A 12,008-nucleotide genomic window follows, 5' to 3' on the forward strand; every position below is an offset into this window, starting at 1 on the left:
GAATAATATATAATATAAAATAAGTTGAATAAAGCAAAAATAAAACAATAAGATAAAAACAAAATATAAAATAGAATAGCAGTAGACTTATATACCGCTTCATAGGGCTTTCAGCCCTCTCTAAGCGGTTTACAGAGAGTCAGCATATTGCCCCCAACAATCCGGGTCCTCATTTTACCCACCTCGGAAGGATGGAAGGCTGAGTCAACCCTGAGCCGGTGAGATTTGAACCGCTGACCTGCTGATCTAGCAGTAGCCTGCAGTGCTGCATTTAACCACTGCGCCACTGCAAATAAATTTGAATAAAATAGAAGAATAATATAATGAAAATAAATTAAAATAATAAAGTGAATATTAAAATATAAATAGAATAGAATAAAATAATATAATGAAAATAAAATGGAATAATATAAAATAAACTGAATAATAAAACAAAACTAAAATAGAATACAATAATATAAAATACAAAACAGAATAAAATAATACAATATAATTGGAGTAGAATACAATAAAATGATATAAAATAAAATAGAATAATAAAATAAAAATTAAATAGATGACTACATTAATATAAAATACAAAACGGAAGAAAAATAAAATAGTAAAATGAATAGAAAAATAACGAACTAAAATAAAAAGAATAAAATTAAAAGGAAAGCTTACCACAGTTCTTTTAGCGACTGTTTGAATGTAAATATAACACTGAAGAATGAGACTTACCACTCTTTTTCATGTGTGAGTTCCTGGTTGAGTTCCTGTCCTCAGCTCCGGCTCCTGCTGAGGACATGAAGGGAGCCCTGTACTTGGGGTCCCGCTGGCAACGGTGATGTCCCGGGAAAAGGCTTTCCACCCAGGAGCTCCTCGCCTGCAAACATCTCTTGCTGATTTCTTGACCTGTTTTGCAGGACATCGAATGCTTGGCTAGCGATGGGATGCTGCTGGTCAGTTGTTGCCTGGTGGGCCAGATCCGGGTGTGGGATGCACAGACGGGTGACTGCCTTACGGTCATTCCTAAGCAAGGGTGAGTCCCGCTAAAGCGGCTGCTGATCTCAGGTTCCCAGGACTCGGACTAGATGACCTCTGAGGTCCCTTCCAGCTCTGTTATTCTATGATACTGTAAAGGGTTCGTGCTTGAACAGCGAGCTGGGCTAGATGACCTCCAAGGTCCCCTCTGTTATTCTATGATCCTGGAAGGGTCTGCTGCTGGAGCAGGGGGGGTTGGGCTAGATGCCCTCTGAAGCCCCTTCCCACTCTGTTATTCTGCTTCTTTTAAGCCTGCCCCGGGACAACAATAGCGGCAGCGTCCTTGAGTCCCAGGACTGCTGGGATTACAGCCCAGATGGCCGCAGCGGTGGGCCAGAAGACCCTTGGGATGGAAGCCCCCCCCTTCCGCCGGACCCGAAGCCCCCAGCCGCCTCTCCTCTTCAGCAACCAACCCGACCTCTCTTCTCTGATCGATACCAATTTTTCGGAGCACACCAAGAGTGGGACCCCGGGGCCCCGTCTGCGCACCCTCAGCGGGCGCCCGGATGGCTATGACTTCGGCAGCCTGGTGGGGAGGGTCTGCGAGGAGGGACCCCCGAACTGTACGACTGTCGCTAAGAAGGGCGGCTCCCAGAGCAAGGGAGCGTGGCCCCAAATTGGCGAGGATCCCGAATGCATCTCGCAACGGAGCAGCTTGGGGGGCGATGAGCCTTTCGGGGTCCCAGGGAAGACCAGCCCCCTAATTCCCTGGCAGGGAGATTTGGACAGCTCGGTCTGGAGTTTGGAACTTCAAGGGAATCTCATTCTGGCCGGCCGGAGCAATGGGAGGCTGGAGGTAAGAGGAGTCCTCACTTTACGAAGGTTCATTTAGTGACTGACATGAAACGGCCTTGAATAACTTAGGGCTGTTTTTCCACCTTTAATGACCATCTTAGCCTCTCTGATCAAAATTGGCCAGCGACTCATGTTTATGACGGTCATAATGTCCTTGGGTCCCACGATTTGCAAGCCCAGATTCAGTTAACAACCAGCTTACTAACTTAACAAATGCAATGATTCACTTAACAACGGTGAGAAGCAAAGTCAAGTCATAAAATAGCCAATCCTTCCGCTTTTAGACGGAGGAATTTTGGGCTTGGATGCAGTCGTAACTCAAGGACTCGCTGTAGGATGGTCCTTGACTTACAACAGTCTGCTTAGTGACCAATAAGGCCGTAAAACGAGCCAATAATGCCCTTGACAACCGTTGGGAGTCTGGCCTGAGGGGTTGGAAGTGATGAAAAGCGACCCCAAAGAATTATAACTGTCTAGCCCCTCCTCCCCTCCCCCCAAAAAATATTTGGGGGTGATGAGTCCCCCCGTGGCCCCCGTGGCTCCCCTTCGTCTCTTCCACAGGTCTGGGATGCCATTGAGGGGACCCTTCAGTGCAGCAGTGAAGACGGGACATCTGGCATCACTTCTCTGGTCTTCTTGAGTGACAGGTGAGGGTTTGGGGGATCCGGGAGGGGGAGGGGGAGCGGTTTCAGACATACGGAGAACGTGGTTAGCTCAGGGAGGGTCACAGGTTGTGTCTGTGGGGGTGTGTGAGTCCCAGGGGGTTTCCTTGCAGACTTTTGGTGACCCAAGACCACCAGGGCTCTAGGAGGGAAGGCGGTTGGCTGACTGTTTATATAACCTCCCTCCTGTCTAGCACTGATGATGTTCCCTAGTTGGGTCACGAAATGTCCCACCAAGCTCAGGGAGCCCTCAGTCCTTCCTCCTCCCCTTCCTCCCCCTCTTCTCTTCCTCCTCTTCGTCTTCTCCTTCTCCTCCAACTGCCCCTCCTTCTCTTCTTCCTCGTGTTCTCTTCCTTATCTTCTTCCTCTTCTTCCTCCCCTTTTCTCTTCCTCTTCCTCTCTTCCTCTTCCCCCGCCCCTCCCCCTCTTTCCTCTTCTTCACCCTACTCTTCTTTATCATGTTGTCTTCCTCCTCTTCCTCCTTCGCTTCCTCCTTTCCTTCCTCTTCTTTTCTTACTCCTTCCCTTCTCTTGCTCTTGCTCTTGCTCCTCCTTCTCCTACTCCCCCTCCTTCTCTTCTTCCTCTTCATCCTTCTGTGTTCCTTTTCTTCCTCCTCCCTTTATCTTCCTCATCCTCCTACTCTTCTTCCTCATCTTCCTCTTCCTCCTCCTCCCCCTTGTCTTCTCCTTCTTCTTCCTCCTCCTCCCCAAACTCCACTCCTTCCTACCACCGATGATTTTTTTTTAAAAAAATGTAAATTTAAATGACATTTTAATGTTCTGTGCAACCGAGGCCTTTTGTGTTTCTTGGTGTCTCCCTTTGGAGCAGGATCGTAGCTGCCAGGCTGAACGGATCCCTCGATTTTTATTCCCTGAGGAACACGCCGTGCATGCCCCACTCTCCCTTCCAGGGTAAGCCCACTCCTCTTAAAGCAGGCCGGCTGGGGAGCCGTTTATCCCTCGACTCTCCTCTGGTCCTAAATGCTCGTCAGTCTTAAATCGAGATTTGTTGTGTTACATTCATCGGAGTGCTCTTGCCCTTGTCATGGTCAGACCACTTCCTACTGAGGCTTGACTTTCGGAGACCAATCCCCCGCTGTAGGGAGGAGGAACCGATTAGGTGGTTCCACCCCAGGCGTCTTATGGATCCTCAGGGTTTCCAGACGGCGCTTGGCGTTATGCCTGATACTCTCGCCCGCAGTCCGGTGGAGACCTTAGTTGCTACTTGGAAATCGATAGCGTCTGAGGCTCTCCACCAGATTGCGCCTTTACGGCCGATCCACAGCAGTGGATCCAGGAGGGCCCCTTGGTTCACCGAGGACCTCCGGGAGATGAAGCGTCAAAAGAGATGCCTAGAGCGCCGCTGGAGGGCCAGTAAATCCGAGTCAGACCGAGCACTTTTGAAAACCTGCATCGGAGCATATCTATCGGCAATACGGACAGCTAAGAACAATCACATTGCCGCTCCGATAGCGTCCGCTGAGTCACGCCCTGTCGCCTTGTTTAGGGTGACCCGCTCCCTCCTAAATACGAGGGTTGCGGAGAACCCCTTACAAGGTAGAGCAGAGGAATATGTCCAGTTCCTCGCGGACAAAGTTGCTCGGCTTCGGATGGACCTGGACTCCAATTGCGCAGAGGCAGCCGGGGTACCGGGGAAAGGTCTTGAACGCCATCTCTGGACTGACTTTCAACCTGTTGCTCCTGATGAAGTGGACAAGGCCATCGGAGCGGTGAGTGCTGCCACTTGTGTACTGGACCTGTGTCCCTCCTGGCTGGTCGCGAACAGCAAGGAGGTGACGCGGAGCTGGATCCAGGCGATGGTGAATGCCTCTCTTTGGGAGGGCTTCTTCCCACCGGCACTGAAGATAGCGGTGGTGAGACCCCTCCTGAAGAAGCCATCGTTGGACCCAGCTAGTTTGAACAACTACCGGCCAGTCTCCAACCTCCCTTTCATTGGGAAGGTTGTTGAGAAAGTGGTAGCCTCTCAACTCCGACGGTCCTTGGAGGAAGCCGATTATCTGGACGCCTTTCAATCGGGATTCAGGCCTGGCTACAGCACGGAAACCGCTTTGGTCGCACTGACCGATGATCTCTGGAGAGCCAGGGATGGAGGTCATTCCTCCATCCTAGTGCTCCTTGACCTCTCAGCAGCCTTCGATACCATTGACCATGGTATCCTTCTGCGACGGTTACGAGAGGTGGGAGTGGGCGGCACCGTCCTTCGGTGGTTCTCCTCCTACCTCTCGGACAGGTCGCAGTCGGTGTTAGTTGGGGGAGAGAGGTCGACCCCTAGGCCCCTGAAATATGGGCTTCATCAGGGTTCGGTCCTGTCCCCCCTTCTGTTCAATATCTACATGAAGCCACTGGGTGAGATCATTCGACGGCACAGGATAAAATACCATCAGTATGCGGACAACACTCAGTTGTATCTGTCCGCCCCATGCCAACTCAGTGAAGCAGTTGACACGATGTGCCAGTGCCTGGAGGCTGTCAGGGTGTGGATGGGAGTTAACAAGCTTGTACTCAATCCAGACAAGACCGAGTGGCTGTTGTGTTTCCCTCCCAAGAATTTGGCCAGTATGCCATCACTCAGGCTGGGAGTGAAAATTTACGCCCCTCAGACAGGGTGCGCAACTTGGGATTCCTTCTGGACCCACACCTGACCTTAGAACATCACCTGTCGGCTGTGACCAGGGGGGCATTTGCCCAGGTTCGCCTGGTGCACCAGTTGCGCCCCTACCTGAACCGGGAGGCACTCGCAACAGTCACTCACACCCTCGTGACCTCAAGACTGGACTACTGCAATGCGCTCTACATGGGGCAGCCTTTGAAGAGTATTCAACTCGTCCAGAATGCAGCCGCGCGAGCGATTGTGGGTGTACCTTGGTACACCTACGTTACACCTGTCCTCCGCGAGCTGCACTGGCTACCGATCGGTCTCCGGATACGCTTCAAAGTGCTAGTCGTAACTTATAAAGCCCTTCATGGTATTGGACCTGGGTACTTGAGAGACCGCCTGCTGCCAATTACCTCCCATAGACCCGTTAGATCGCACAGGGTTGGCCTCCTCCGGGTTCCGTCTACCAGCCAATGCCATCTGGCTACCACCCGGGGGAGGGCCTTCTCTGTAGCAGCTCCGGCCCTTTGGAATGAACTCCCTGCGGAGATCCGGACCCTCACCTCTCTCCAGGCCTTCCGGAAAGCCGTCAAAACCTGGCTGTGCCGGCAGGCCTGGGGTTGATGAGTTCCCCTCCCCTCTCGACTTGTATGGCTGTATGACTTTTGTGTATTTTAATTATGTGTATTGTGTCTGTGTCCCCTTTTCCCCTTCGGAGTTGTTCGCCGCCCTGAGTCCCTCCCGGAGAAGGGCGGCATACAAATAAACTAAACCTGAAACCTTTGCAAAATGTATTACAGATGTGTCTTAACATCCCAGAGCTGAGCAAAATTAGTGCATTCCCAGGTGACCTTGCACACTGAAAGAGAATCTGTTCACTCTTTCTTTTTTCTTCCTTCCTTTTCTCTCACCCTTCCCCCCTCTGCCTTATCTTTTTTCTCTTTCTCTCTCTCTCTCTCTCGTTTTCTGTTTCTATCCTTTTTTTAAAATCCTTTCCTTCACATTTTTTTCCTACTTTTCTCTCTTTCTCTCTCTGCCTCCTTCCTTCCTTCCCTCTCTTTCTTTCTCTCTTTCAAGCCATCCCAGGCCGCAACAGCCTCTCGTCCCCGCCGGTATACAGCTCCAGCGACCTCCTCACTTGCCAGCTGACCCACACCGTAACCTGCGCTCACCAAAAACCCATTACTGCCCTGAAGGCTGCGGCTGGCCGGTTGGTGACCGGCAGCCAGGATCACACGCTCCGAGTAAGGAAGGTTTGGGGCAGAGATTGAGACAGGAGCCATACGGCCAGGTCCTCCTGGGGGTCTTGGGCTGTCAACCCAGGCCTGGTAGAAGCAGCAGAGGTAGTAGCTTCACCAGACCTTCTCAAGAACCCGAGAAACTTTGTGGGTTGGTGGACACCATATTTGGGTGGCACTCATAGTTCTTGGAGGAGTGGTGCGGTGGCCTAATGGTGGACAATCAGGAAGCCGTGAGTTCAATCCTCGGTAGGTGCAGATATTTTTCTCTCTGGGCACGAGAATTTATCTGCAGCAAAAACTTCTCATCGGTGACAGGAAGGGCAATAAACACTCAGCTGCTTTCCCTTGTCCCAACTCAACCCAAGGGATTACGGGGTTATTTAACAATGGAAAACAACAACTATTAGCTCTTGGAGGCATCTTCTAGTCTTGCACTATCAGCCCTTCTTGAAGCAGGGAGGGAGCGATGGGTCCTTTGCTCAACGCCATTCTTTTCCACACAGGTATATCGCTTAGAAGACTCCTGTTGTCTCTTCACCCTACAAGGTCACTCAGGCGCCATCACCGCCGTCTACATAGACCAGGTAGGGATGATGGAAAAATGGAGGGGTGTGTGGAGGGACGGCTGCCAGCCCCACCAGTAGAAGAAGGATTGGTCTAAGGGCATTGAGGGGCACTGCACGAGGGGGTGGGACTAGATGACATCTGAGGTCCCTTCCAGTTCTACACCGATTAAATCAGGGGGCATCATCAGAGAGGCCGGTTCATCTAGGCTCTCGACACCTTCATGTCCCAACATTGGAGGTTTTCAAGAAGAGACTGGACAGCCATTTCTGTGAAAGGAGGTTGGACTAGATGACCTCCGAGGCCGCTTCTATCATGACTCTGTAATGGTCCCTCCGTTCCTCTCATCTTCCTCCCTCTCCCCTCATTACTTCCATTTTTCCTCCTCCCTCCCTCCGTCTACCACCTGTCAGCGTTCCAGACAGCTTCCAAAATTAAACCAGAGTCCAAGGCAAAGGATTCCTCAAAAGTTCCAATTTATGAAGAGAGCCACGTTGGCACATCTGGGAAAACCCGAATCTGAAAGCTTCTTAGTTTTCCCCACCCAAGTTAAAGTTCAAGATCTTTCCCCCACACCCACAAGTCCATCCCATGGTCCAATCTCCCACTGCCACACTGGCAGCTTCCACCCATCCAGTTCTGGTCAGGTGCAGAGGTGCAGAGACAAAGGATGACCTTGGCTTTCTAGAAAGAATGTTGTTATAGCTACATTCCCCCTCCCAATTCCCCACTATGGAAACAGCATAGTAGAATAGAAGTGTGGCAGGCCAAAGATCCAAAAGGAACATGACTGCAGACCTGACACCACCCTCCCTCCCTCCCTCCCTCCCTCCCTCCCTTCCTTCCTTCCTTCCTTCCTTCTATCCATCCATCCATCCATCCATCCATCCATCCAATCCATCCATGTATCCTCACCCTCCCTGGGCTGAGGCTGCAAAGAGGGCTGATCCTCTTTGTTCCCCCTCCAGACCATGGTGCTGGCGAGTGGGGGCCAGGACGGCGCCATCTGTCTCTGGGACGTGCTGACGGGCAGCCGAGTGAGCCACATCTGCGCGCACCGGGGTGATGTCACGTCCCTGACCTGCACCACCTCGTGTGTCATCAGCAGCGGCCTGGATGACGTCATCAGCATCTGGGACCGGGCATCGGGGATCAAGCATTATTCCATTCAGCAGGTGGGTTTCTGCGGATCCCCTGTGCTGCTTCCCTACCGAGTTGTGTAGATCAGGGGTATCAAACTCAACTTCATTGAGGGCCGCATCAGGGGTTGTGTTTGACCTTTGGTGGGGGGAGGGGAGGGCGTGATGAAGCTGGGTGTGGCCAGCTCAACATCACTCATCCCTCCAGCCTCACCCACGACACCACCGGTGCCCCCGACATGAGTGACATTGACCTGGCCATGCCACGGCCCAGCGGTTTAGATGAGGGGTATCAAATTCAAGGCCCGCAGGCAAGATCCTGCCACGGGGTGCTTAGATTTCACCCATGGGGCCGCCCAACCACCAGCGACGGACCAGCTCACAGTGCCTCTTCCCGCAGAAACGGAGCTAGGGAGGGTCACAAGCAGCCCTCCCGAGGTCCGCTTTTGCTGGCAGAGGCACCGTAGCCAAGTTGTTCACTGTTTCCCGAGCAGCCCCGTGAGCCAGGCCTAAGCATCCCACAGGCCTTGAGGTTGACACCTTTGGGGTAGACCCTTTGAACGTGGGAAGTGCGAACCTTGCAGGTTTGGCATTGCCTGCTGCTATCAAAGGCCTTTCAAGTCTGCCGAGTCCCACCTCTGATCTCCTCCCCCCCCTTTGCCCTCTACACAGGACATGGGCTGTGGGGCCAGCCTGGGCGTGATCTCAGATAATCTGTTGGTCACTGGCGGTCAGGGCTGCGTCTCTTTCTGGGACATTGGCTACGGAGACCTGCTGCAGACTGTATACCTGGGCAAGAGCAACGAATCGCAGCCGGCCCGGCAGATCCTGGTGCTGGAGAACGCGGCCATCGTCTGCAACTTCGGCAGCGAACTCAACCTGGTTTATGTACCGTCGGTGATTGAGAAGCGAGACTGAAAGGGGAGGGAGAGCAGATGAGGAGAACCCAGAAACCCCTACCTGTCCCATCCCTTTCAACCGCTTCGGGAAGCCCGGTGGCGGAGGGAGGATGATTGGCAGGCTTTCCTGTCCAGTAGAAGAATGGGAAGGAGGCCAGTGTTGAATCTTCCAGTTGTCTGGGTTTGTGGGCAAGGTGCGGCAAGAGGCCGGGGCCGCCATTCTGGAAGGGCTGCGGCGGGTGGACCACCGGGGAACAATTGGAAAGCCAGACAGGGTAGTTTTCCACAATCCTGCGGCAGCGGTGTTTCCTTCGTGGTCAATTTGGGGCGGGTGCTGAATCTGGCCACGCAGGAGTCCTCAAACGAATCAGCTGGGAGCAAGGAACGGGAGGACTTCCCCAGTGCCCTCTTAGCGCCCGCACCCCCGCCCTTTGTCTCCCGAGCCACTTCATTGGGAGTGCTTGGAAGTCTTCAGAAAGAGGTTACGAAACGAGCTGGATCAATTCAACCCCCTCAAAGGCCTCGGCAAGTGAGCTGCAGCAGGCGTGAAAAAGTGGGTGCCGTTACTCCTTCTCGTATTTATTTCTGCTGTACATAGTTATTTATTCCAGCACGTGAGGGGGAAGAGAAGGGGAAGAGATGCTGCCCACCGTAAGCCGAGATATGAAAACTGGCTCACTGGGTGCTGCAAACCGAGGTTAAGGACTAGGGACGGGATGCCTCCAACTACCCCCTTGCTTTGGCATTGAACCTGCCCAGCGTGGACTTCAGGGCGGCTTCACAGGCTGTGAGCATTGCTGTGCCCCGCATCCCACCCCAGTAAAGATGGAGAGAGTCCCAACCTTGCCTTCCCAGACCACGATTCAATCGAGTCACAACGGTTTTCAGGGATCCAATGTCTGCCTTGGACAGACAGTGTTCCCGCAGCGAGCCGAGGCAGTTTAGCATCATGTACGTAGAGCAGTGTTTCTCAACCTTGGCCACTTGAAGATGTCTGGACTTCAACTCCCAGCATTCGCTGGCTGGGGAATTCTGGGAGTTGAAGTCGAGACATCTTCAAGTGGCCAAGGTTGAGGAACACTGATGTAGAGTTTTGTGTCCTAAACACCCAGTGGTAGTACTGTAAACCTAAGTGGGTGCCACGCTGGGAGAACCAACCGGAATGGGAATTTGAGTTGGCGAAGAGAGACGAGTGTTGGGGAAGAACAGTTGGAATCCATGGTTCATTTCTTAATTTCAAGCCATTGACGTAGGAATTAGCTTATTTATAGTTTAGGGCCGCTGCTTGTAGGGAGGGGGTGTGCCCGCTCATGGGCAGCAGGAAACTTGGGGGCTCGCCTGGTGAGGCTGGCTGCCTTGCATCCAAGGCCGAATGAGGTAGGGCAGTGATGGCTGATCTTTTTGTTGTTGGGTGCCAAAAACGCGAGCGTGCGATAGCACGCACGCATGCCGGAACCTATAATGCAAAGCCTCCCTTGGTCCCCCCGGAGGCCCTCCAGGAGCAGGAAACAGATCATTTACGAACTTCTGTTAGGCCCCATTTTCGCCCTTCCCAGGCTCCGGAGGCTTTCCGGAAGGCCGAAAATCAGCTGGCCAGCACGCACACGTGTGCTGGAGCCGATGGCTCGTGTGCTGGCAGATATGGCTCCGTGTGCCACCTGTGGCACGCGTGCCATAGATTCGCTATCACAGGGGTAGGGCTGGACCGTTCCCCGGTGTTTTTAACCATAGCCATTTCTTGACATGTGGACTTCTCACAGCTACTCAGGGTACAGGCGGTCCTCGAGTTATGGCCACAACAGCCTGCCTACGATAGCTGTAAAACGGGCCAGTCTGCTCGCAGCATCCCACAATCGTATGACCGATTTGCGACATTTTTGTCAGCGGTTGTTGAAACACCGCAAAATTCATGTGAACCCATTGTTCACAGCACAATTATGCCGAAAGATGGAAGTGGTTCCTATGGACAAGAGGGTCATAAATTGTGGTCAGGTGAACCACGGGGGATGGGTTCCTAGGAGGCTGCAAAGATGGCCGTGGGTCCAAGTGTGGTCACGTGACCACAGTGGGTTTGCTGACCATCAGAAATTCAAATCCAGCTTGCAAGTCCCTGTTTTGTTTTTAATTTTTTAAAGTCGTAATTTTTTATGGTTGCTAAGTAAATTTTATTCTGAATGAAGGCCGTGCATCTCAAAGTAGGGAAGGCCAAGGAAGGCAGTGCAAAGCAAGACAGACCGAGCCCCTCTTCCCTGCCCTCCCACATCCCCCCCCTCCTGGATTGGGGTCCAGTGCCCATACGATGCCTCCAGTGGCCTTAGCTCTGCTGTACCCTTTCGACTGTACGGTGGATGCTTTTATACGCGATTGTGTTTTGTAATGTGTAAAGGCACATTAAAGAGAACTAACTTCATGCCTCCTGTGGTTTTTTTTGGGGGGGGAGACTGGAAACTCGTTTTTCTGCCCTAGAGCAGGGGCCCCGCAACCCCCAGCTCACTCCTGGGCCCTGAGCTGTTCAGAATCAGGCCGCCGAAGTGGACAAGCTTGTCCGAGCAGCAGCGAGCACTTCCATACATACGTGCTCCATTCACACAAGCAGGCGTGTGCCCACTGCTTGCGTGGGATTACACTGGCTTGCCCCCCCCCCCCCCCCCCGTGGAAACATCCCCTCTTCTCTCCCTGCTGATCCACAAGGCCGGAAAGATTGGAGAAGTAGAGAGTGGAGGAAGAAACTACCAGCATCCTCCCTTTATTTTTTTCTCTCAAAGTTGTTTATTTTTTGTTACATATTTAAAATTCTTTTGCAAACAGAATGTTGTCCGTTTCTCCCCCCTTTAACATTTTCACATATACATAATTCGTTCTGCATTATATTTCCATTTCCCATTTTAGCCATATTATCTTCCCATATTTTCCAACTTTTAATTTTTTTATATATATACATAAAAAGCATGTCATTTTTATCCCTTTAGAAATAAACCAAATTTATCATTTCATTTCCATCTGTTTTCTATAAGTAACATATCTTCACGTTGTTGTTTTTTATATAATCAACATTTTACTTATTTGCAC

General features: G+C 51.9%; 1 protein-coding gene across 1 annotated transcript in view; it reads left to right on the top strand.

The window, feature by feature from the left end:
- SCAP (SREBF chaperone) overlaps positions 1-11,349 on the top strand; it is a 29,432-nt gene extending 18,083 nt beyond the window's left edge. The window contains 9 exon segments of the mRNA XM_032238163.1: positions 906-1,021; positions 1,275-1,388; positions 1,390-1,819; positions 2,380-2,465; positions 3,309-3,391; positions 6,174-6,340; positions 6,841-6,921; positions 7,870-8,076; positions 8,713-11,349. Coding sequence (XP_032094054.1) covers positions 906-1,021; positions 1,275-1,388; positions 1,390-1,819; positions 2,380-2,465; positions 3,309-3,391; positions 6,174-6,340; positions 6,841-6,921; positions 7,870-8,076; positions 8,713-8,958 — 1,530 coding nt within the window. The 3' untranslated portion in view covers positions 8,959-11,349.
- Positions 11,350-12,008: the final 659 nt, after the last annotated feature.

Source organism: Thamnophis elegans, chromosome Z, assembly GCF_009769535.1.
Source record: "Thamnophis elegans isolate rThaEle1 chromosome Z, rThaEle1.pri, whole genome shotgun sequence".
NCBI classification, from domain to species: domain Eukaryota; kingdom Metazoa; phylum Chordata; class Lepidosauria; order Squamata; family Colubridae; genus Thamnophis; species Thamnophis elegans.